Source organism: Chaetodon auriga, chromosome 23 (genome assembly GCF_051107435.1).
Source record: "Chaetodon auriga isolate fChaAug3 chromosome 23, fChaAug3.hap1, whole genome shotgun sequence".
Taxonomy (NCBI): Eukaryota; Metazoa; Chordata; class Actinopteri; order Chaetodontiformes; family Chaetodontidae; genus Chaetodon; species Chaetodon auriga.
In genome coordinates, this window is record NC_135096.1 from 8799288 (window position 1) to 8819663 (window position 20376).

Sequence of the window (20376 nt, forward strand, 5' to 3'; positions counted from 1 at the left end):
TCTATACAAATGACTATAATCCCCCTACACTTCCAATCATCTTTTTATCTCTGTGTCTGTTTTTGTGCCTGCCTTCTGGCAACAGATTATCATGTTAAACATATAACAGCAGGAATGGCAATCATAGAGTCGAGACACGCCTGTCAGAACGCTTCAAAGCTGTCACCATCATGGCTGTTCAGAAACACATCACATGCCCCTTTAGGGGAGGGCAGGTTGTGGGAAAGTTCCACTCCGAAGCCTGATTCTAAAGGTTGCGTAATGCAGAAAGTAAGCCGACACATGAGCCATGCTTTCCGTAAACGTTCAATCCAAATGTCAAGACTGTTCCTGGGAAGCCTCAGCTTCGACTGATGGGGGGTTCGGACAACGTTTACCTGGGAACGACAGGGCAGAGTTAACCCCTTCTTACAATTATAGTTAATTCATATTTGACATTTTCCTCTTGGTCAATGGTCATTTAATTCTATGGAGAAAAAATATCCTATACAGTATTACAGACAAAATATAACACTGACAACAAAAGGCATCTAACACTCAGCAAACAATTTCTGTACATTAGCAAAATCTGTTTTCTCATCATTCGTACTAACAGATTGTGGAATAACCCAGGACACCTGACAATATTACATAATTTAATGCAACAAATGATCCCTTTCAGAAGAAGATTATACAGAAAGAAGTCCAATTTTTGTTCTGACTATATGAGAGGCGTCCCTGTTACTTTGTCCCTTCAGGAATATCAGTGACCCTGTTGTAGTGCATGCACTGAATCTGACTCAGGCAAATGTCTGGAGCCACAAACTGTCCACACTGAAAGGAAAATAATAACAAATATTATTAGGAATTCATTTTTACACGTCATAAGGAGTGTGGATTTTGTTGCCCATCACATCCACGGAACGCGCATGAGAAAATAATGTGAGTGCTGGAAGACAGAAATAAAACTTGGGCTTTCTCTCTACCTGCAGAGTCAAGGTGTGTTCCCTTATCCTGGGGTTACCCTGTTGTACAAATACCCAGGATGTTCCCCCGTCTTCAGGCCACAGTGGTCAAGACTTTGTGTATGTGGATGGCTGTAACACAGGAGAAAATTCTTTAAATGTTTGCCCTTTAAAAAAAGGAACAGACATTTTCCCAAGGACAAAATGTATTACTGTAGACTCTTCCGATACTTGGGTTCACGTCTCAGTCGTGACTTTATTTACATTTTCTCTGAGCAACGTGTAACATGAACATCAGCAGAAGCCTTATTATGGAAACAGATACGACATTTAAAACCCACATTAACAATGTAATTTGTCAAAGAGGAAAAACACTGTCAAACCTAGCGATTCTTAAAGTGACACTTCACCTGACATCTGCTGTCATTGTCAGGTTTTAAAGGTGGATCTGGGTTGCAAAAATCTTCATGAAAACTTCTCAAATCACTCCTTTATTTCTATCAACATCTGTATGCTACATAAGTTGTAGTTACTTGTTTAGTATTGTACTGGGAAAAGTAGGAAGGTCTCAAATAACCTCCAGGGAAACCAAACAAGAAGGGAGACCAAGTACATTTTAAGTATTTGAAGACAAACTCGATCATGGCCCAGGTCCATCAGCAAGGAAATGCAACAAAAACGTGAGTCCAGCCAAACAAACATGCAGAGGAATGTGTGCATGACACAAAAGGCATGCCCTGTGTGAGGCTCGAACTCACGACCTTCAGATTATGAGACTGACGCGCTGCCTACTGCGCCAACGAGGCCTGAAAGATAGACAAAATTGACGCTTCATCGATCACATTGTCAAATGTGCTCCATGTCTACAGCATCAACAGGCCAGCTTGAAGGCAAGCCACTGTGCCTGAGTGAGATTGAGGGGACCCGCTCGCAGTAATGAAAGAGGACACAAAAAGCATGCTCATACATCTGGACACATGCACCTGGAGAAAGAAAATGCTCTTTTGGTTTGGGTTTAGGTGACCAGCAAGTAGCTTTGTTGTTGTTCACGATTCAAGATGAAACCACATGCAGAACAAAACTCATGCCCCGTGTGAGGCTCGAACTCACGACCTTCAGATTATGAGACTGACGCGCTGCCTACTGCGCCAACGAGGCCTGCACTGTTAGTAAAACTGATGGTTTTTCGAGCACGCGCACACATCACTCATCATTTGTCACAATTTTGTCAAATTGTCATATTTGCTACATTTATACAGTGGCCTGTATGTGACTGAAGATAATTCAAGGGAGTAGAGAGTTTCTGAGTGTGTACAAGTGGCCTACAAAGCAACCAAATTAGGTGAGTATGTTAGTGTTTACGGCTATTACTACGCAATAATTGTGACAACTATGTTGCAGGCCTTTCAATACATTATTTCCCAAAAAAAAAAAAAAAAAAATGGTTGCATTGGCCGGGAATCGAACCCGGGCCTCCCGCGTGGCAGGCGAGAATTCTACCACTGAACCACCAATGCTTACATGACCTCCGGTCTGACCATCCCAGAGTGGATCTGAAACGACATGCTGTCTCAGATCATACATACAATTTACTTGTGGTGGAGTGCACATTGAAAAACAACCATGAACATAAGAGAAACGCTTCCTCGTTAGTATAGTGGTAAGTATCCCCGCCTGTCACGCGGGAGACCGGGGTTCGATTCCCCGACGGGGAGTACACATCTTTTTTGAGATTTTGTTTCTTAGTTTTCCTCCCCACTAACATCAGCTGAATCTGCACAATGACTCTTTATAGACAGAAAAACATATCTAAAGTACACACCTTCTCGTTTCCTCTAATGATCATCAACTGGAAGACAATACCCATTTGGATACCCAAAAGGGTAGTAAATCCATCTTTGTTTAACAAAAATTCAAATGAAATACAAAATCATGCAATTGTTGTCTAAAAACATCGGTTGGAACAACAAACAAAAAAAATATTGGATGCATTGGCCGGGAATCGAACCCGGGCCTCCCGCGTGGCAGGCGAGAATTCTACCACTGAACCACCAATGCTCACATGACACGAATGTTTTCAAATATGTTTTTGTTACAGCTAATCTCACATATAAACAACAACCAACAGTCATGTGTTCAATGTTCAACATATCTAAAACTAGCTCAGCCACAACTTAGCTCAAAACTGTTAGCTCGGAGTGGTCAATGCTTAAGTGTCAGGCAACAAAAACAGCCAATACAGGGTTGGGTTAATGTTATCTTAGCAACATCATTGCAAACATATCAACTTTATTATCAGTTTAACCTTCAAACCGAATTTAAACCTTTTACAGACTCAATTGCACTCCAAAATCAGTGTCCTCCAGAGACAAAAAAAAAAAAAAAAAAAGAAGTTTAGCGCCCAACGTGGGGCTCGAACCCACGACCCTGAGATTAAGAGTCTCATGCTCTACCGACTGAGCTAGCCGGGCCTTATCCATGCCAGAAAAACTTATATTTTTATAATATCCCATTCACCAGTCCTGGCCTTATTTTTGGTCTGTCCGATCAAATTCCTGCTGAAAAAACTGCAGTCTTACATTGGCCTTTTTTCTTTAAGAACATACCAAGCACAAAACTACTAGTTTGACTCTCCTCTTAAATCAGTATGTGTTGTAGCCCATATTTTTTTTATCACTATACTCGTTGCTAAAACATGCTTGTGTTTTAAACATCATCTTCCCCCAGTTCAGCATACACATACCACTTCTCAGAAGTTGTAAAATATATGGTCAAATAATTAGCAAAAACATGTGCCCCGTGTGAGGCTCGAACTCACGACCTTCAGATTATGAGACTGACGCGCTGCCTACTGCGCCAACGAGGCTTCTGTTTACCGTGCACTTAAAGTCTTTAAGTATCAACAACAAAGAAGGTGAAGCATCATCCTGAAGGTTTCTTCATTCTTCAGCAGATATGATCGAAAAAATGAGGCCACAACATCAACGAAAGCTCCAAATGTCCTCATATTTTCATTAATTCATATTTTACAGCACAATTGGCAGTCTTTTTGTCACAAACTAACAACAACACCAACAGTCACAAAAGCCAAATTAAATCTAACATAAGATAAAATACGATAAGACTTTATTGTTTCCACACTGGGGAAATTCAGTCGTTCCAGCCAGCAAGTATTACAAAGAGCAATATTCTTTTGAGAAAACTACGAATGCCATATATTGTATTGCACTTGGGAAATAACAGGACTATATATATATGCACAATTTATACAGTTTCAAAAAGTATTGTTGCCAATATGGGTAATAAACAGTCTTATTGCATAGTTCAGAGAATTTTTCAACTTAGAAAATGTACCAGATGAAATGGATAATGCCAGTATATTGATAGTTGGTCTTCTCATTGTCCACCAGAGGGCAGCAAAGTGCTTACAGCTACTGGACAGCCGCGACATTGGGAGCAATATTTGGTCAATATTAAGGCATAACGTGCATTAATAACTATGTGCTTGTTGATTACACTTACATTCACTATAGCAATTTTTCTGGGGTGTGGCAGAGAGATAGCATGAATCAGTTTTACTTGACATCTACAACAGTGGTTGAAATTAACTAATCAAGTACTGCATGTAAGTACATTTTCGTACAATGCCTAAGTATATGGCAAAACAGGTAAACATGCTGATACAGGGTTACTTCCCTCAGCAACATTATTATCATCAGAGTTTTACCTTCAAACCGCATTTTCTTAAAAAATAAACCAACACAACATTTGGCTGTTGAGCATCATCTCATCTCTGCCTTCAAAAGAAAGGAAATAATCGGACTAATGCAAACAAATACATTATAAATAGTTATGGCTTCTGCCACCAGACCACAATTCATTTCAGCTGCAACGCTTTAGCCTTAAAGCTAACTGTTAGTTACTAGTAAACTGCAGGGCTCCTGATGGTCTGCCTAGCTTAAACACAAATCAGCTCGTTCACACACAACTTCACATCCAAGTCACAAAAGCTGTATGGTAATTAAACACTGGCCTATCAAGTTGACAGCAACTCACCAAACGCTAGTAGCCGCAAAAACTTTTTGGCAGCTTCAAACTAAACAGTAGGCGCCTTCGATGAAGAAGCAGCCAATCGGAGGCCGGCAATACATGAGCTGCCATCACGCGTTTGGCGGATTTGGTGGACAAGTTCAACGCGTGTCCACCAAACACGACTAAAAACACATTACTCCATGGCGTTATTTTGTCAAGTGTAGTTACTTTCAAGTTTTCTGTGCAAAACACCGGCCCATAAAGTATCATACATAGCTGCACTACCACAAAATAAACAAGATTTACATTTCTTTAATGACTAATTTTGCTATTTTGGGTACAGTGTTTCTAATGCATCAATAAAGGCAAGCCAGGAGTTGAGCAAATTGCATATTCTCATGAAAAGGTACACAGACTGGCTGGAGAATCAGATCTGAACAAGAGCGGCAGATTTAATAATTTAATTTCACCATGCTTAGACCATATAGACATACTTTACAGCAACGACAATCAAAAAAAGCAAGTGTGGACCTCGGTCTGCATCCCGAACAAACGGCAAGTCAATCTGGATACAGCTCATAGCTTTGCGATTTTAGCTGGCAGCCCGCGGGCCGTATTCCTCATACAGAGCATTAATGTCTTTCGGAAACACGCACCTCACATTACTCATTTGTGGAAGAGTGCTCTCGGAAGTGGAAAGTAGGAAGTTGAAATGACTTTCTCATATTCACTAATCTCAAGGTCAAGGAGGAACTTCCATCCTCAAGTGAAATGAGTGAACATAAAGCATGCAATGACAAAATGACAAAGAGCAGATAAACTGTACAACACCACTTTATTGAAAACATGTACACACATTTTAAATCCACACACAAAAGGTAACATTGCTCCAATCATCAGATGTAACACACCTGTATTAAGTCTATGATTGAAAAACTGAGACAAGTTTGAATATAAAAACCTCCAGAAATACACAAACTGAGATCATGGTTGTTCATACTGAAACGCAACATCGATCCGAAAGCAAAACTCATCAGACATCTATACACATTATTCTCAAGTATTTACAGCTAACAAGGGTACAACTCATTTTAATCTTTTAGCAAGACTAATTCTCCAACTACAATCCCCTCATGCACTAGTTCTGATTTTCTGATACTTTGAGTTCATTTGTGAGTTGAACTGAACACACGTGGGCGAGTCTGAGCCAACCAGCGTACACAAGTGAATCGGCCTGGCCTCAGAGCGCTTCATGACTGCTGCTCTGCTAGCAAATAAAAAGAGCATCAAAGCTGAGTAATAAACCCAATGAATACAGACTGCAACAAGTCTCCATCTTATCTTTCTGTCTTAATTCCCAAAAAGCTTATTCTCTTACAACAAACCAAAACATGTCAGTGTGGTATAAATATGTCCGTTTTTTTCCAACAAAAATCATCATGTTTCAAGAAGTTTCTCCAAACAGATTTGCTTGTTTCGTATTTCACTTCTTTTTTTAAGTTGCAGTCATTCTTTTCTATCACTAGGGGGCAGTGGAAAGACATAAGACAGGAAACAGCTGTTTACTCATCCAGCACTGGTGCTTTGATTCATGCAGTTGTAAGAAAATAAGACTTAAGAGTCACAATACAGACAAAAATGAATTTTGCAGTACAAACAAGCTTGGGATCAATCTCCAACAAAGCAACAAAGAGCAGATACTTATACTGTATGTTACAATTTTATATGTCATAAAAAAAAAAGATCCTAAGCAATCTCACATGCCACCTAATCGTGTACACTTCCTGGATGTATACATCTAGCAAGTTTCTGCTATGTGTCATTACAATCATTACTTTATATTAAAAAGCTCCTTCTGCTGGATCAGATCCAGTTACATGATAATTATGTCAGTACAACTTCAAACATCATTGTTTACCTTAACTACAGAGCAAAGAGAACCTGGCCTTTATTTGAAACAGGCCTTCATTTGTAATTTCTATCATATTTAAGCAATTAATCTGCTGTTGATGCTGTTTTCTGTTGATGCACACACTGTTTGGTTTCACTTCAGAGATTCAGTACACTGTACATTCCCACGACACTAATTCAAGCAGTACAATAACAGAGTCACGTCATACTCACCACTTGGCTCTTTCGAGCTTCTCTTCTCGAATAAAAGTGTTTTTATTCATTAATTGTTTCCAACTGCATACATTTTGCTGTTTTTCTTTAAATTGCTGTTAAGGTACCGTCAACCAAACTCAAGTCTTCCTGTGACACTGATTTCACATTAAAAGCCTTCAAGCAGCTCATAGAACAAAAAGGAGGTTGCTCCTAGCAGGCTTTTACTTTGAAACATCTGCAAGACATGACATGACTGTTGTTGTAATAATGGAATTTGTGCTTTGGAAATGCACAACATGCTGCATTTAAAACGTGAGCCACTATGGTACAGTGTACAGGTCTTACTTCACAACCAGCCTTTATCTTTATGTGCTGGCTGCACCTCTTGTTGTTATTTGAAGACCTGCTTTTATGTGGGAATTTACAGTATATGGTTTAGGCAGACTCTGAGGGGTGTGGTGGGGGGGTTAGGGTGAACAAACCCTTTAGGATTTAAGGTGCAAAAGACAATAGTCTACATCCATTGTGACGCAAACAGATGAAAATACCAAAACTTTGATCAATCCTTCTTAGATGCCATGTGCAGGGGGTCTGCTACAATCCAGAAGGTTTCAGTTTAGAGCATCGTATCTGTGACAAACGCCTAAGTTGACTTGTATGATGCAGTAAACCCCACCCACGTAGCACCTTTGTTAAACTAAACACACTTTTTGCGGTTACTCGACTGTAAAAGGTTTAAAAGACACGTAAGGAGAACAACACAATGCATTCATGTGTACAGTAGTTAGACACAGACAAAGCACACAAACACAAAAATCTCTGCAAAACCACCGTCTGCAGAAATGATCACTGAAGTAATCAAAGCAGCTCTACGGACGACTACGATTTGATTTTTGTTCAGTGAATGGAAAAATAAACGACACACAACAAACAACTTAATTTAGGCTTAAGCTGCTTTCATGGTTTGAACCAGGCTATAGAAAAAGAAAGCCTCATTCTAAGATGAAAGTGACAAATGACTTGTTGATTGAAAGGTGAATGAAGTTGAGTTTTGGAGAGAAGGCCACTGACTTGTGCGTGTGCAGAAGGTGTCTAGGACGTCCTGAGCAGGTTGCTGAACACTGAAATTTGAAAGCACAGAACAATTAGGAGTCTGACTCGGTTTAAGAGTGACTAAACCTTCAGTTCACTTCCCACTGTTGGCCACCTGATGTCAGGCTACACACACATTAGGGTTTGGTTTGGCTACTTTGGTGTTAAAGCGCCGATTGTTCTTGTTATAATATAAATGTCTTTTAATTCTCCATAAGAGATCTGTAAGATTTTACACACAAAACATATTAAGAGCTGAAATAATAACAGTAATATTGACTTTATTTCCATAGCAAGTGCTTCACAAAAATCTAAACTTTGAGCGCTTTTACATATGATACAACTCCTTTGAATAGACAAAGAAACCTACCTTGAGGATCAGACTGAGTACCATGATGGCCTTTACCGCTCTCTGGATCTGCCCCTAATTAAAGAACATTTCATGAATATGATCCCTGTGATGATGATAATAGTGCTAATATAGTAAATATGTCAATTAAGAGAAACACACTGACCTCCCTGCAGCTTGAAGCAGAGCTTTTTCTTCTGGTATGCAATGTAACTGGATGCTGCTCCCATAAGGGCGACTCCTATGGCGCTGACAATTCCTGCAATCTGTCCAGATCCAGCTTCTGTGGGACGAGGAACAAAACCAAACACTGTTACAGCAGGCTGCACCTTGTTTATGTACGTTTACATTGATTGATTACATTGATTTTGCTTGCACTTTTCATGCATCTTTGTCGTCCCTTATAACATGTTTTCTCTGTTCCAGGAGCAGAATGGTCTCCATTTTAGAGAAATCACATAAATAAACTTTAACACATAACTGAAAATCTAAGAAGAGTTTGTTAAATGATAGCCATGGTTCCTCAACTGTGAACTGTCGTAACCTCAGTTTTGCACAAGGTGGCGTCCAATAACTTCTGACATGCTTTGCAAATAAGTTCCCAAAACCAACTGTCTGAGAAAACTGTAGTGAAAATGTGAAAACCAGAACATGAGAAACACAGAGACTGAAAGCGTCCATGTAAAAACGGGGGATTCAGCGGTAAAACTAACAGAGAAAAAAAGGAGAACCAGGTCCAGAGAGATGGATTAAAAGTAAAAAATGAACACACCCAAGCTCCAGGGCAGGGTCGATCACTGAGGCGAGGCACACACAAAGGGATGATGGCACCGAGAGAGACACACACACACACACACTGGCTGCATGAATCATAAGCCTGCGCTGTTAACTGGCATGACCTGAAAACCACTGTGAGTCATGTGGGAGAGGTGTGTCTTGTGATGGAGCAGTGTACTAAAACAGGGCGTTGCCCGGACATAAAAAAAACAAAAATAAAAAAAAGCACGGGATGCCGGCCTGCAGCATGAGTAACTGCTGGAAAACGCTGAGCATGTGGATCGTGTTGTTTCCCCACACACACGCAAGACACCTTCAGAGTCCGCTTCTGCTGGAATCAAGATTTCGTGCTGGATCAACCCCAGGGGGGCTGAATCCTATCCTGTCTGTTCTTTATGATAATGTGATCGCGCCCTCATTTATTAACCCTTTGAGCCCGCGGCTGTTTCCGCTCAGGTTTCACTCCCTGTATCTCCAGGCCAACACGCACGGTCAGGATCAGCACTTCCGTGCTGCTTCATGCTGTTCTGAAGTAGTAACATATCTAACACACCATTTCATTTTACATTGCATGATAGAACTTACTGTGCATCAGTTTATAACAATACCGTATTGTTATTGTGCTTTTATATGAACGTAATACAAACTATCTTGTGGCATTCTCTTCCATTTTGTCCTATAAACTTCATAGTATTGTATTGGTACTGTGTAGTGTTTGGATATTACATACATTTGATGTAACAATATAAACTTTATTATTCATTATGTATATCGTACTTGTTATTCGTGCTTCTATCTGCTGTCCCCTCTTGTTTTCTTTGATCCTCTCAGTCTGTCTCTGTGCTGCTGTCACAGGTGAACATGTGTCAGGGATCAGTCAAAGTCTCTCCAATGTCAGCTATTTTGCCTGAGTGTACTATATTTAAAAAGAAGCTTGTCGAGCTCGACTTTCAAAAAACAAAAGGCTGATATTTATTTGGATAAACACATTCACGGCCTTGGAGCTACAGTTCCCATCATGCAGGTGATGAGATGCAAACATAATGCTGCTATGTGTGAGGTAAGAAGGATTTTGGTGTTTCTCCAGGATTCTGGCTGTTTAGCTGCAATCAGTGGAAACAGTGAGGCACGCTGACTCCAGAAGTGCTCTATGTGTCTGTGTCTGATTTCTGTGTGTTCAGAGTTTTGACTGTGAGACGAAGGGGTGTGGTTCATTAGATCAACTGAAATATTAAAGGTATTCACACTAAAACAAGACAGGATGCAAATATCAGGTAAAAATGAGCAGGCACGCTGAGGCTCTTATCAAGTTTAGGTTCTGATGTGTGATAGTGGTGCATATTTCTAATTAATCAACGAGGGTCTGGGAGCCTGAGTCGTTGCCTAATTTGCTCACTTTGCTCAGCTGGATCTCCGGCCGTGCATGCATCATAAATCAAACACATTGTGACCTGAACGCTGACACCGGTTTGTTTTATTCAGTATGCATGACACATTTCAAGGCTTTCTTACATTGCAATCATTGCAGCAATGTCACAAATCCCATACAGTACAAAGAACCCACCAAAAACAAATATACTGCCAGTACACAAAGAGTACACAAAGAACTACTCATCAGCTAAAAAGTGCCAAAGGCAAAAACCATCATCTGATCAAATACCTAAAATGAGAGGATTCTAACTGAGCTCTACGTGTTGGATCTCTCAGCAGAGTGCTGTGAATGCTGCCTGCAGTATGTAAAGAATGTGTGCAGACTGCTGCTGCTGACTGTGGACGATCCAAGGTGTCTGGACTGACAGTGAGTGCACAGACAGAAACCAGGCGTGTCCTGACATGAAGTGATGAAAGCAACAAACACTCTGAAACAAAGACTTGGCTTTCCACTGATGCAAACATAATCTTATTTGTAATAAAGCAAGGGGACTAAAATCTGTTTTGGAGTCTGAAAGCACAGCACAGTTCTTGAGCAGCCCTTCAGTCTGGCGCTCTATTCGCCAGCTTCAAATCAGAAGAATCACTTCCTGTCATATGAGCTTATTTAGTGCTAAAAAAAGGACCAAAACAGCAATGAACTGCAAGCATTAAAAACAGCTTGCACTGAAAATCTTTTCCTGAATACATGTGTGGCGTTTAAAAGAAAGTAACATATGCATGAGTCATGGCGTGTCAAGAATAGCTGGGTGGAGAGTGAAAGACAGAGGAATGTATGTACACACCCAAACGCAGGGTATCCTGTGAGCCTGGAATCACAGGGTTAAAGTCAGCAATACAGTGTTTCTTGCGGTCTGGGTGGTTCAGTGGCGCAAGCATTTCAATGCATTTTACACCAATCGCACAGCCTTTCCAGCACAAGCACACACCTGCAGCTGTAAGCGGTCAGGTGGTCGAAGAACACAGGAAGTACATCCAGGATACACTCCAGAGCACACTGAGTGCAAAAGGTTAGCTACAGAGTTTAGAGATGCACTGCAATAAAATCCTTCAACAGAACATTAAAAAACTACAAGAAACATAAAAAAATAAAAATAAAAAATCCCAATGACCACAATCTTGGCTTCGCCCATGAAAGCACGATTCCCGTCTGATTGTTGACTTTTCAAACACCCTGTTATGTACACATATGTATGTATGTATGTCCATTTTTCAAGACAGCCGATCAGAACGTTTGGATTGATGGTTCACTGAACAGCTTGTAGCAGATCCATGGCCCTCTCTAACAAAGGTATTAAAGTTTTCTTTACGTTGGAAATCCACATATAGAATTCCTCTGGCATGTTAGCATTTAGCATCTTCAGGATTTGGCCCCACAGAAGGTCTGGATCTGCAACGACACATAATCGTAGCAGAGTTTTAGCCAAAGACACCAGACCAGGGATACCAACACGAAGAATAGACCAGTAAGAAACTGAAGCAGTCAATCCTCAAAGACGTCGCTTTTGTCGAGCGAAATGAAACTAAATACAACTGATCAAACATCTGAAGTCTGAATGATCCAACGGACAGTCAAATGTCAAGATGATGAGAATAGAGTCTGACAATGACACAACAAGGTCATGAACTGCTTTCAAAGCCACTAGCATAACGACAAAATTCACTTACGATGTCGAGAACGCCAACACAACAACTGGGGGATCAGCAACACACAGAAGCAGCGCACACACAACTTCCTCTCAGACAGGAAACAGGAAATTCCCAACAGGAGCTCAAGGACTGATCAGTTCTGCGAGTCAACATAATGGTACCCACAGCGATGATACCACAGCACAGAAACAAAGAGAGGAAGCACATCAAGATTAAACGTGGATTTACCTTGAGGCTGGTCAGCACCACCTGTCAGGAACACAGAATAAAAATTAATACAACGTTCATGGTGGTCAGATATTTTCTGAAACTTTTCTGAAACGCTAAAAACAAATGCAAGATTTATACTGTACAGACTCAGTTGTGTGTCTGTACTGGGTCCCAATAACTTGCTGTCTAAAGAACTGCACATAACCACAACATCCCCTGTTCAAGTCCAGGAACGTTTTGAGCTTTGACCTAAAATGCTAATGCTAACGTGCTCACGATCACCAAGTTAAGCAGCTATAATACTGAGCACGATCATCGTCTTATGAGGTTTCCAGGAGTAATATTGGATCAATTGAATTTGTGATTTCAAAACATACCCTGAGGATCGTGGCCAGGGTCCACCGCATGGCCTGGATGCAAAAGAAAAGAGAGAAAAGTCAAGTTAGAAAACTTCCTTCCATCCCGAGGGGAGGCAGCAGTGAAACTCTGGCTTTGACTGCTGCACTCGCTCTCTAAGCAGAAACAGACCCAACTGATCGGTATGACTGTGTGCAGTTAAGTGCAGTTAAAAACAAGTTAGTGTAGTTACTGCTTCATGTATACGACCGTGCAGAATCAGATCTGAAAAGCAACCATGTGGCTCTAATTACACTGGAGGGCCTGTGGGTGTTCATTCCTTTTCCTTTCTTTGGTAGAGGAACAAGTAATTATTTCCATGCTCCGACTAAACAGCAGTATAGAGACACAAAAGACATGACCGTCCAAAACAACAGGCAGCGTCTTTGTCAGATTTCCACCATTTCTTTCAAAGCACAATGGAAAAAAGGCTCTTTTTTCAATCCTTGGAAATTTGCTATGCATGAACAGCGGGCCATGAGCGAAAGGATAATAAAGTGACAACGGATACACGAAGAACATGTTTGGGGACAATCTGAAGAAAGGCTCCCTGAACATGTATCCGGTATTCAGAATAAAAGTCTTTAAACAAATGTTTCAACCCCATAATATGCACAGTCAGTGCCGTGCTGAAGGAGCGCGTCCATTGATGACTCCCACAAGCGTTAACAACACTCATGCCCTGTGTTTCACATTACCCAGCATGCCGGATGGCGAAGGCATGCCCCGCCCTGCTCTGCCCCGATTGGCTTACCCTGACATTCTCAGCCTACCCTAACCCGAACCAATCTCACTCCTCAAGCCTAAACCCACATGATCGTGTGCCAAACCAGCCTGAGCACTGAGAGGCTCCTCCTGCTCTCCACAAACTCAGCGTGAACTGTGTTGTGCTGCATAACATTAAAAGTACACTACAATGTAATTTTAGGATGCAGGGGTGCTGCAATAAATCAGACAGTGTATATTTAACCTTTAAGAGCTGCAGTGTGAACACAGCCTGATGTATTCAGATGACATTTCACCGAGCAGCCGGCACCATAAGCACAACAAGGATAGGTAAAATTACCGCCAAGCAGAGGACTGACAGAGAGCTGAAGCACAGGGACTAAAACCAAAATCTACTTTTTCAGTTGCTGTCTTACCTCCTCCTGGGCGGCCTCCCTCAGGCTTGTAGTCCCCACCAGTAACATCGAACAAGTCGTTGTCGTCAAAAGATCCACCGCCTTTGAGAAATGAGCAACCAAATGGATTAAAAAACAAGAATTCCAAAAACCTCTCTGGTTTACATTTTGTGTTCTCGTGAGTATTTTTGTTCTTTGTTCTCAACATCCGTGTAAATTAAGAATTCAAAAGACATGAAATGAGCTGAGATATTTGTAGACTCACCCCCTCCGCTACTTGGTGGTTTCACTGGTTTGTCAGGTTTGGGGTTGGGGTCTGTGGGTACAAAATACAGCCATTAATATTTTCCTGTCCTGTATCTTGTCCTGGGTTTTAATACAGCACTAACCCATTAGTCTGAATTCATCTGTATTTGATGTTTTCGGGTTAGTATCACTGCTGCATTAATGTGCATGCTGCATTTACTGCTGCACATGTTTAAGGTTGAGCTCATTTTAGCGACTTCATGCACTGCTGGGCGCTCTAACCTACAGCGATGCATCAAATTTGTTAAGATCATCACGTTTGTAGCATCGCAGTCCTGTGAGAAGCACAAATCTTTCAGAAGTCAACTTTTGATGAGCTCAAAAAAACGGCCCTGTTTTCAGCTTTGTGACCGCGCACGTTCCAGCGAATCCACGAGAATTAAAACCACATGTCATATTCACAGCAGAGAGACTTTCCAACAGGTTTACCTGGACCGAGAGCATCCTCCAAATCAAAGCCACCTGCAATACACAAACACACATGCTTAATAGGAGGTTACATTTTGACAAGAATAAAAAAAATATCACCAGCTTTTGCTTTTGTAAATCCAGAATTCAAAAACATGAAATGAGCTGAGATAATTGGAGACTCACCCCCTCCTCCGCCACTTGGTGGTTTCACAGCAGGTTTGTCAGGTTTGGGAGTGGGGTCTGTGGGTGCAGAGACAGTGAATACAGAGAGGAAGCAGATGCAGTACAGCAGTCCTTCCCGAAGTCCGGACCTCTTTTCTTTTTTCAGTGTCAAGTTATCATTATGAGTCTGTCCACACCAATACAGACTAAATTAGATTTCAAGTTAGTTTTACTTATTTAGCGCCAAATCATAAGAGAAATAATCTCAGAACACTTTGCACGCGAAGCAGGTGTAGACCATAGCAGGCTATAATAGGACCATGGCTGCTTGGGGGAGGGACTGAGTGAATGGTCAACTGATGGAGGCAAAAATTAAGAGTGCTTTTCAATGATAAAAACATGAAAGCATCAGCAGCTGGGTCGACACTTGTCACATCACCACATATCATATTCACAGCAGAGAGACTTTCCAACGGGTTTACCTGGGCCGAAAGCATCCTCCAAGTCGAAGCCACCTGCAATACACAAACACACGATTAATAGTCGGATACACTCTGACAAGAACAAAAATTTAAAAATATTCCAACAACATTAAATGAGCTGAGATGTTTGGAGACTCACCCCCTCCGCCACTTGGTGGTTTCACAGCAGGTTTGTCAGGTTTGGGAGGTTTGGGAGTGGGGTCTGTGGGTGCAGAGATATCATCAGCATTCAGAATACTGGTCAGCATATATTATTTTCATATCAGAGAGACAGGTTTACCTGGGCCGAGAGCGTCCTCCAAATCAAATCCAAAGCCATCTGTAACACACAAACACACAAACTTTGACCAAATACCTGCAAAACTGATGACATCCCCATCAGCCTCAGGTGTAAGTCAGAGGTGAGTATGTAAGAGTATGTTCCAACGTTAGCATTTAGCTCAAAGCAACGGTGTGTCACAGTATGGCTAACCATAGACTGATACTGTTATCTATCCTTCAAACTCATGGTTCTTCTGAATAACAGACATTATTCTGTAAGAGGTGAAAGGATACAAACCATCACTTTGCGGCTTCTCTGGGGCCCTCGGTTTCTCTTTGGGTGCTGAAGGGGTTGGTCCTAAGGAACAAAGACGATTGAACACAGTTACTGTCTGACAGCAAGTCAACATTTCTCTCCAGCATCTCCTTGAGCCTCAATGCTCCTCTTGAATTTCAGCCGTCGGACCAAAAAAGCGAACTAAAGGTCGACTCCCTAGCTGTTCCTCACCGCCTTCCTCCACAAATCAGAATTTGCTCCGTTGTGACGGACAGATTTCTCAATCACATGCTGGGACGTGAATGAAGTTCCACACTTGTCAGGACAACTGAGGGTTTTATTTCCTGTTTCCAGAGTCAAGAATGAACTTCCACTCTCATCTCAGGTTTTCTAAACTATCACAGTATCACACAGAGATCCTATCTGCCTGCTCTGACACTTCACTGAAGCGAGTGATGCTCATACTGAGTGAATTCCAACACTAGTTGACCCCATTGTGCGTAATAAATAGATTAGAAATACTTAAATTGACTACAGACACTAATGAATCATCATCATCATTCTGCTCCATCACTAACAGTCACTTACCATCATCCAAAGCATCAAACAGGTTCAAGTCTGTATGAGGAAGACAGAAGGAACACCATTACAAAACAGCAGTGCTACTTTAACAAGACAGTGTGTACCCCCCACCCCCACCCAACCCCACAGGAGAAGCACATGTGTTCTGTGTTTGAGCGTCGCAGGAAGTTTTGCTGTGTATTCGCTGGTTGCTCTGGCAGCGCTGCCGGACACACGGAGCAGCTCTGAAGCGTGAGTCAGGACTGAAACTAGTGAGTCGTCTCTGCACAGAAAGCACACGCTGACGCTTCTTGCCCACAGAGGCTGTAGAGCGCACAAGTTAGAGAGGCCGATATTGTGAAACAGACACCCATAAAAGCCTTTTCCTCCTTTGCTGCCCGGATTTGGAATAATCTGCAGAGCATATTGCTTTTTAATAATGTAAAGGCAGGTGAAAGGTGCATGTAACTGAGAGATGCAGCTGCCTAGTTTGAGCTGGACTGAGTCTTTTCCATGAGTGTTTGTTTGCGTGTCTGTCCTGGCCAGGTCTCCCTGAGAAAAGGGTTAAAACTTTTTTGGTTTGAATTACGTCAGGGCCCGGCTTATCTTTCATGCACATTCTTTTTTTAGTTTATCTCACAGTGTCGTGCTGCATGCAGCCATGGGACGATATATGTCCTAATCCAAGCTTCACGGTCTCATCTCACAAACGAAAACAAATTTACCATTCAATCCAAGAAAACTACACGGAATATTTTCTACGGACCAAAAAACTGTCAGCTCAGGCTACTGCCACACATGAACTATTGGTTGGTATTCGTGTGTCACCTTGAGGCAGAAACAAGCCATACAGTGAGTTACTATGGCTCAAGTGTTAGCAAACAGTTGCCTATTTCCATGTCCAGCACACACTGAGCAAGACTGCATTCATTTGAAACTGTTTTCGTGTCCACCTGATGAATGCAAGTCTAATATTCACCCTCCTTTCAACTCTTTTTTTGGTCTCCATCACCTGAGGGACACATTTGGCTCTTCAGCTGCTAACTGCTCCACTGCGTTCACCGGCTCGTCTCTGACGGTGCCTGCTGCTGAGCAGATAATGCACGGTGGGTTTATCAGAGCCTTTTGGCTTAAAGGGAGCTGACTGGTGATTCAGCATTCCTCATATCCTCCACTCATCTGTCCAATCGAGACCACTGTTTTATGTGTCGTTTTATCTGATGAATAATGTATGTGGACTGGGCGTATGAGGTTAAAAGGCTGAGGCCTGTGTATTCAATATTGCTGTTTCATCTTCAGGCCATGGTGAGACAAAGAGAGTATCCATGCCAAGTTTAAATCTGAGATTATTACTTCCTTTTTCCATTTCGTCAGAAAAAAACGGACTAAAAATACTTTCAGCAGTCTTCCCATGTTCCAGATGCTGCTGACAATTCAAAAATAACTATTTATAAATGCTGTAAAATATAAAGGCATTAAATCTCTGCAAAATATCAACATCAGCCATGAGTAAGCGACGCATCACCCGTCTAACCTACTTCAGCCGGATTGCGTGCCATCTACTTCTCATTAGCATGCCTGTGGTTTACTCTGCCAGCCCTCATTGCCCTTCACAGGAAGCAGAGCACACAGTATTATATTAAGACTGCGACAATTCGGAGTATTTCTCCAGGTTTTTGGACTTGATCTCAAAGTCGATTTAAGTTGCACTACATGGCCATAAGTATGTGGACAGCTGAACATTTCATCCCTATGAGACATGTTGGGTGAGCTTGAGCCATTTCTTTATGGACCTGGCTTTGGAACAGCGATGTAGAAAATGGCCTTGCCCAAACGGTTGCCACAAAGTTGGAAGAACACAATGTCTTTGTCACTGCATCCTGAAGTGTTAGGATTTCCCCGAACTGCAAATGAGGGACCAAGTCTAAACCACAAAAAGCCCCAGACAGAAGTGCGTGGAGAGTGTGAGTTTGGACACTGTATGTCCTGTAAATGACTGCAGAATCAAAGAAATCTCAAATGATGAGAAAATCAATCTACTCTGATAGCATGTTCTCATTCTCAATGAATCTCTTTTTCATGATTTGCAGGCTTACTGCGACGTTTTAAAAGCCTCAATATGGGCTTTAGGAAATTGTGCAGCATTTCTCTGTATTTCCTCACATTAAACAGACCAACCTATTAAATTCATGGAGAAAATAATCAGCAGATTGATCACTGATGACAATAATCATCACCTACAGCTGCAGACTTCCCTTCAACTACATATTAACAGCCCCATCATAATCCACCATCTCATCTTTTGGCAACCTGAAGGAGTTTAACCTCTACAAACAAAAAAAAAACAACTTATGCTTAAATCAGAATCTGAAAATCTGGAATCACTGATCACCTTATATGACCCCAGTGATCCAACACAACAACCCACACAGCCTCCATCCATTCCCAGCCCTGCCAATAAAGGCTGAATCACGCCTGATCCCCTCTGCAGGTCAGTTCTGATTCACTTCTTCATCAGTGAGGCTGAACACACAGCGGGGACGTGAACTTGAACATCAAATAAAAGGATTTGTCAGACTCATCGGACGTGTCACTCCTCCAACTGAGCTCATTAGAACTTCATGATCTTCTCAGATCAACCCAGCGCGGCCTTCCCTTTATAGCCGCTGCCCGGTGAACACATAAGCCCCTGTGATGGACCCCTCAGCCTGTGAAGCAGACAGGGAGCCACTGGGCTGAAGCACACAGCGACCACATGATGGAAACTGGGACAGGGTTTGTGATGAGGTAACTCCTAATAAAGCGAGTTCTGTCTCAAGAAAAGTTGCCATACTTTTCTGTCGGGCTAAAATAAAATGGCCGTGTATGGCTAATAGCTCTAATTGCCATAGAAACTTGGGGTAACTGAAGGCTTAAATTAGCCATAAATCTTTCCTGCGTCGCCTAAAATGGCAAGAGCAGCAGAATACATACCATAACCGTAATATAATCATTGCATAACCCTCATAATAACTTCCAAAGCAAGCTTACCGTCTGTTAATGTCCCGGTAACAAGAAAAAGAAGCAAAACAATCCTCAAACAAAACTTCATGTTGACTTGGCTTTTCTTCGCAGACACTTCAGTTTAGTTTTAATGCGGCGCGCAGCAGCGGCGACGCTTACATGGGTCTCTTTTTAGCTTGCAAGCCGAGTATTTGTGGACACGGCTTTCTTGTCCTGACTGGACTGCAAAAACCTCGCCTGGTGTCTTGTTACAGGTCGTTGTGAGTCAGTCTTGCCTGTGAAGAACACACTGGGTGTGGCAGCCTGTCAGAGGGGCGTTAACGCTTGTATAAAGAACGGTAAATTAACCCTGAAGTGTTTTCTTTTTTCCACGAGACGCGCTACGATACAACCCACGTTGTAGACATGAAGACATGAATAAAGCAGAATGTGATCAGTTGCAAATCATTCTGGCACATTCTACAAGTAAAACAGGTAATAGTATCATGGCAAGGTTTAAGAGGAGCATTCCTCCGATATACACAGCCCACATGGTAGGAGAAAGGGCGAGGATTGCTTTATCGTTCTTTTTCCTAGGATGGCGAAGTCATGGCCCGCCCTACCCTGGTTGTGATTGGCTAGTTGTCGTTAGCCCTCGTTGCTTGGGTCGGTTAGGTCCAGGCATGAGTGAGATTGGTTCGGGTAAGCCTATCAGAGACAGAGCAGGGCGGCTCATGCCTTCGCCATCCTTGGAAAAAGTAAAGCGTGACTTTCACCACTTGCAAACGATTGCATCCTGTTTTTATTGACTTTTTACACAATATGC

General features: G+C 41.9%; 1 protein-coding gene and 7 non-coding genes across 9 annotated transcripts; 1 reads left to right on the forward strand and 7 right to left on the reverse strand.

The window, feature by feature from the left end:
- Positions 1 to 1677: 1677 nt before the first annotated feature.
- On the reverse strand, positions 1678 to 1750 carry trnam-cau (transfer RNA methionine (anticodon CAU)). Its single transcript has one exon. It is a non-coding gene; the product is annotated as a tRNA-Met (tRNA).
- A 279-nt stretch (positions 1751 to 2029) lies between these two features.
- On the reverse strand, positions 2030 to 2102 carry trnam-cau (transfer RNA methionine (anticodon CAU)). The gene has a single exon. It is a non-coding gene; the product is annotated as a tRNA-Met (tRNA).
- Positions 2103 to 2390: 288 nt separating this feature from the next.
- On the reverse strand, positions 2391 to 2461 carry trnag-gcc (transfer RNA glycine (anticodon GCC)). The gene has a single exon. It is a non-coding gene; the product is annotated as a tRNA-Gly (tRNA).
- Positions 2462 to 2587: 126 nt separating this feature from the next.
- Positions 2588 to 2659, forward strand: trnad-guc (transfer RNA aspartic acid (anticodon GUC)). Its single transcript has one exon. It is a non-coding gene; the product is annotated as a tRNA-Asp (tRNA).
- Positions 2660 to 2931: 272 nt separating this feature from the next.
- trnag-gcc (transfer RNA glycine (anticodon GCC)) lies at positions 2932 to 3002 on the reverse strand. The gene has a single exon. It is a non-coding gene; the product is annotated as a tRNA-Gly (tRNA).
- Positions 3003 to 3342: 340 nt separating this feature from the next.
- On the reverse strand, positions 3343 to 3415 carry trnak-cuu (transfer RNA lysine (anticodon CUU)). Its single transcript has one exon. It is a non-coding gene; the product is annotated as a tRNA-Lys (tRNA).
- Positions 3416 to 3737: 322 nt separating this feature from the next.
- Positions 3738 to 3810, reverse strand: trnam-cau (transfer RNA methionine (anticodon CAU)). Its single transcript has one exon. It is a non-coding gene; the product is annotated as a tRNA-Met (tRNA).
- Positions 3811 to 5793: 1983 nt separating this feature from the next.
- Positions 5794 to 20103, reverse strand: cd99 (CD99 molecule). 2 transcript variants are annotated; one of them, XM_076723877.1, is made up of 15 exons: positions 19599 to 20103; positions 16596 to 16625; positions 16029 to 16088; positions 15750 to 15788; positions 15609 to 15671; positions 15470 to 15502; positions 15009 to 15065; positions 14844 to 14876; positions 14374 to 14424; positions 14130 to 14210; positions 12969 to 13001; positions 12610 to 12630; positions 8690 to 8806; positions 8545 to 8598; positions 5794 to 8203 (listed from the first exon to the last, which is right to left on the reverse strand). In XM_076723877.1, exons 1-15 carry the CDS (start codon positions 19657 to 19659, stop codon positions 8175 to 8177), a joined length of 762 nt encoding a protein of 253 aa, XP_076579992.1. In that variant the 5' UTR covers positions 19660 to 20103; the 3' UTR covers positions 5794 to 8174. The 2 variants fall into 2 exon arrangements, with proteins under 2 accessions (XP_076579992.1, XP_076579993.1); XM_076723878.1 differs by lacking the exons at positions 5794 to 8203; positions 8545 to 8598; positions 8690 to 8806 and adding an exon at positions 11849 to 12121 and having other exon boundaries at positions 19599 to 19788.
- Between the last annotated feature and the right edge of the window lie 273 nt (positions 20104 to 20376).